At 38.4% G+C, this 5,356-nt stretch overlaps 1 protein-coding gene across 4 annotated transcripts in view; it reads left to right on the top strand.

The window, feature by feature from the left end:
* The first annotated feature begins 851 nt into the window (after positions 1 to 851).
* MCTP1 (multiple C2 and transmembrane domain containing 1) overlaps positions 852 to 5,356 on the top strand; it is a 334,728-nt gene continuing 330,223 nt past the window's right edge. For all 4 annotated transcript variants that reach the window (XM_008059220.2, XM_021712485.1, XM_008059178.2 and 1 more), the window contains exon 1: positions 852 to 966. In XM_008059220.2, coding sequence (XP_008057411.1) covers positions 906 to 966 — 61 coding nt within the window. In that variant the 5' untranslated portion in view covers positions 852 to 905. The remainder of the gene's footprint in view (positions 967 to 5,356) is intronic.

The raw sequence follows: 5,356 nt of genomic DNA, 5'->3' as shown, positions 1-5,356 counted from the left end.
TATGATACTGTGTGAGATCAAAAGATGATTTATATTATTGACTGATTCTTTAAGTTGGGTTCAACTATGTGTAGACCCCCTTTGGAGAAAATAGAACGGAAGTAATAAGCTTGCAAGAGTTACTCCTCTGGCAAGTACATTTGCAACTCAATGTTTAGTACATGTGTAAAAGTATATTGTTGCTAACAAATATTCTACAAAGGCAGCCTTGCCAAAATCTTTAGATCTAAAGAGAGCTTGAGTACTTTTACTCCATAGAAACCAACACTAGGAACTTAGTCCCTCTGAGAATTTATTTCTTGCGAATACTGTCAAAATGCTGAGTGAATTCATTTCTATATAATTATATTTTATATTGGGGCTAAAACAGAAGTATGTAATTCATAAGTATGAGGTTTTTGCATAGATATGTGAGTCAACAAAGTCACCTGAATAAATCCTTTTAATTTTAATTCCCAGTTATATGGAAATCAGCCGCCTGTGCTCACCTTCCTTCTCTATTCACCATTGGTTATACTGTCACTTCAAACACTACTCCTGTGTTCATCTTTCTTAGTTGAATTGTGTGGAGCCTTCCATGGAAAATGTTTTTTTATATTACATTTGTTATCCCTAATCTGAGTTAAGACAGGACATTTCTGTAATGGCCATGTTTTTATTTTGTGTCTGAAGAATTTCATAAATTTCAGAATCTTCAGAGAACTGGGTGGTTATGATAGTGTGTGAAATCAGAGGATGATTTATTTTATTGACTAATTCTTTTAAGATGGGCTCAGCTTATGTAGTCCTCCTTTGGGGAAAATAGAACAGAGGTAATAAACTTAATAGTTGGCATATTTCTTGTTTTCCAGAAAATAAATACTGCTGGAACCAGTAATGCAGATGTCCCTTTGGCTGATCCCGGAATGTACCAGTTGGACATTACATTAAGAAGGGGTCAAAGTTTAGCTGCCCGTGATCGAGGAGGTAAGAACTTAAGATCAATATCACCTAGAAGCTTTTTAATATGTTTATGACAAACTTTGCTTCTCTTATGATTGCCTATATTTTAAAAAAATAGCTATAATGTTATAATTTTTAGAAATTTGGATTCAAAGACACAGTTTGACCTTACTTGACTCCTGTGACCATGGAGGAAGAGGTGTTGATGCATGTTCTAAAACTCTGACCTATCCTCAACCCAGACCCCAACCAGGAAGGTCCCTATCAGACTCCTGGCAAATCAAACTCTACATTCTGTATAAATAGTGACACAATTGGTTCCATAGGTAAGGCATATATTTGAAGGTGTTTCAGAATTTACCTTATTGTAGGCCTGAAATACTTTTTGCTACACAGATTTGCTCAGTTGAAACTGCTAAAGTTGCAGGATCCAGAACTAACATCTCACCAAAGCTTTGGATAATCCTAACAAGTGATCTTCTGAGGTTTGGTTGGACCTAGCAATAGCCTCATGATGGATTAAACGAGTCTATAGGCCATGATGAAGGACAAGACAAAACAAAAACTCTTTAGCTCCTGGCTTCCAAACCCAAGACAATCTCCTGATGAACTAAACAAGGCCACATGAGGGATTTCTTGAACCCAGGTTAGAGGCATCCTTTGCACATTTTGAAATACCAGCGTGCAGGAGGCTGAGACCTTGAGGGCCCCGGGAGCCCCCATTCTCAAAGGAACCTGAGTTTGGATGTAACCCCACCCACCAGGAGGAAGAGAGTCCTTTAGCCTATACTGCCTCCTTGTTAGACAACCTTGAGGGTGTTCCTGGCACCATACGATCCCGTGTTTTTTCTCCTATCCTGTTTGACATCCCTACTCAGGGAGTAGAAGGAACCAGATTGGGGCTGCAGTTTATAATTTCTGTCTTCTATCTCTAAAGGAATAAAATGAGAAAATAATATAATACTAGTGTTTTATGACTAGAAACTGTACAAATAGTAGATTAAATTTTAAGTAAAATCTAGTAAATATCAAAATATTCTTTTTTTTTTTTTTTTGAGTCAGGGTCTCACTCTGTAGCCCAAGCTGGGGTAGTGGGGTAGAAGCATGATCACAGCTCACCACAGCCTCAATCTCCTGGGCTTAGGTGATCTTTCTACCTCAGCCTCCCAGGTAGCTGGGACTACGGGCATGCTACCATGGGTTAATTTTTTGAAGACATCTTACTATGTTGCCTAGGCTGGTCTCAAACTGCTGGGCTCAAGCAATCCTCTCGCCTCAGCATCCCAAAGTGCTGGAATTACAGGCGTGAGCCACAACACCCAGTCTAAAACATTTATAATGGGTGAAGATGCGATTGAAAATGTTAGAATTTAAACAGGTAGGAGAAGTTTTGAAAATAACTATCTGGTTTAGTAGCTGAGGACAAATACTTTTTGAATTTAACTGCCTGCCTCAAAAAAAAAGATTAATTAGATTTAAGAAAGAAAATACTACAAATAGCTATATTTACAGTGAATATAACATATTTTAGATTTCAAAGTGCTCTTAATCATATCACATCATTTGATCTAAACCAGAATTGGACCAAACTACAGAAAGTCAAAATTTTAGTCCTAGATAACCCCCCAACAATTTGAAACATAGATACATATAATTATTTATTGTAGCATTGCTTATATTTATAAAATATTGGAAAGAACCCAAATACCATATAAGGATGTGGTTGGATAAACTATGGTATATCTGCATGAGAGAATTCTATGCAGCTGTAAAAAATGAATAAGGAAAATCTCTAGGAATTTCTATTAAAAAATTTACAGGATATATTGTGAAGTTTATTTAAGCAAAATACAATTGAATATCCACAATCTACAACGTTTCATGTAAGAAAGAGGAGGTGTAAGAAGTTGTATACTGTCTACTCATTTGTACAAAAAGAAGTACAGGAAACCATGGCCAGAGGCTAAACCAACTGGTAATGAATAGAATTTGGGTAAGACAGGTGGCAAGAATGTGGGTCAGGGGAATGGGGTAAAATGGGTGAGGAGGAAATGACATTTCTCCTAGTAAATTTTCTTGTATAGTTCTCTTTAACTATGACAATATTTTAGCATTCCAAAATAATTAATTAGTTAGTTAATTAAATTCAGTCAGGATTGTGGGAGGAACTCAAAATGGAATATGACAATAATCTTTTTTTTTTTTTTTTTCGAGTTGGAGTCTCACTCTGTCGCCCAGGCTGGAGTGCAATGGCATGATCACAGCCACTGCTGCCTCGACCTGCTGGGCTCAGGTGATCCTTTTACCTCAGCCTTCCAAGTAGCTGGAACTACAGGCATGTGCTACCATGCCCAGCTAATTTTCTATTTATTTATTGTAGAGATGAGGCCTCACCAAGTTGCCCAGGCTGGTCTCGAACCCCTGGGTTCAGCAATCCTCTTGTCTCGGCCTCCCAAAGTGGTGGGATTATAGGCATGAGCCACCGCGCCCAGCCTATAGCAATAATCTTATCTCAATAGAATGGGAAATAAAACAAGTCACCTAAGTAACCCTGTAATATGGTACTTGAATTATATATCCAGGCATACTTTGGAGATATTTTGAGTTCATTTACACACCACCACAATAAAGCAAATATCACAATAAAGCAAGTCGTAGGAAGTTTATATACACACAGTACATATAAAATTAGGCTTACACTATACTTAGTTTTAAGTATGCAGTAATATTATGTCTATAAGAGCACTGTACATACCTTAATTTAAAAGTACGTTATTGCTAAAAAAAAAAATGCTCACTGTCATTTGAATGTTCAGTGAGTCATAATCTTTTTGCTGGTAGAGGGTTTAGATGTTGATGGCTACTGACTGATCAGAGTGGTGGTTGCCAAAGGTTGGGGTGGCTGTGGCAATTTCTTTTTTTTTTTTAGAGTTGTTGGCTACATGTGAGGATTTGCCACGTAGGTATATTGCATGAAGGCAAGGCTTGGGCTTCTAACCAGCCCTCTCTCCTCCAGTATTGGACCTGGTACCCATTGGGTAGTTTTGTATCCCTTATGCTCCCTTCTTTAGCAGTATCTGTTGTTCCTGCCCTTGTGTCCAGGAGCCCAATGTTTAGTGCTCACCTATGAATGAGAACATGTGGTATTCAATTTTTTGGTTTCTATGATAATTTATTTAGAATGGTGATCTCAATTGCATCCATGTTGCTGCAAAGGACATGATTTTGTTCTTCTTCATAGTTGTTTAGAATTTCATTGTGTATATATACCACATTTTCTTTAGCAGTCCTCTTATGAGGGATATCTGGGTTGGTTCCATGTTTTTGCTATTGTGAATAGTGCTGCAATGAACATTAGTGTGCAGGTGTCTTTTGGGTAGAGCAATTTGTGTTCTTCTGGGTACCTTCCCAGGGGTGGGATTGCTAGGTCAAATTGTAGCTCAATTTTTAGTTCTTTGAGAAATCTTCAAAGTGCATTCCACAAAGGTTGAATTAGCTTACATTCCCACCAACAGTGTACAAGTGTTCCTTTTTCTCCACAGCATCACCAACAACTGTTGTTTTTGACTTTTTAATGGTAGCCATGCTAACCGGTGTGAGATGGTATCTCATTGTAATTTTGATTGTGGCTTCTAAAATAAGACAACAATGAAGTTTCCTGCATCGATTAACTCTTCCATTTATAAAAGAGTTTTCTGTAGCTGTTTGTTAGCATTTTACCCACAATAGAACTTTCAAAATTGAAATCAATCTCCTCAAACCCTGCCACTGCTTTAGCAAATAAGTTTATGTGCTGTTTTAAATCCTTTGTTGTCATTTCAACAATATTTACTGCATCTTCACCAGGAGTAGATTCTGTCTCAAGAAGCCACTTTCTCTGCTCATCCATGGGAAGCAACTCCTCATCTAGTCAAGTTTTATCATGAGATTGCAGCCATTTAGCCACATCCTTAGGCTCTACTTCCAATTCTAGGTCTCTTGTTCTTTCTATCATATCTGCTGTTATTTCTTCCACTAAATCTTGAACCCCTCAAAGTTGACCACTGAGGTTAACATCAACTTCTTCCAAACTCCTGTTAATATTGATATTTTGACTTCATTTTAAACATCACAGATGTTCTTAATGGCATTTAGAATGATGACTCTAGCCAGGCACGGTGGCTCAGCCTGTAATCTCCCGCTTTGGGAGACTGAGGTAAGTGGATTGCCTGAGCCCGCGGGTTCAAGACCCCCCTGGGCAACTTGGTGAGACCTCATCTCTACAATAAAAAAAAAAAAAAATTGAAAAATCAGCCGGGCATGGTAGCGCGTGCCTGTAATTCTGGCTACTAGTAAGACTGAGGCGGAAGGATCGCCGGAACCCAGTGGGTCGAGGCTGCAGTGGCTGGGAGCAGCCACTGCACTCCAGTCTGGG

Source organism: Carlito syrichta, unplaced genomic scaffold (genome assembly GCF_000164805.1).
Source record: "Carlito syrichta isolate Samal-C Ts95f unplaced genomic scaffold, Tarsius_syrichta-2.0.1 Scaffold16673, whole genome shotgun sequence".
Classification (NCBI taxonomy): domain Eukaryota; kingdom Metazoa; phylum Chordata; class Mammalia; order Primates; family Tarsiidae; genus Carlito; species Carlito syrichta.
Note: the sequence above shows the minus strand (reverse complement) of the source record. Positions and strands in the feature narration are given on the sequence as shown.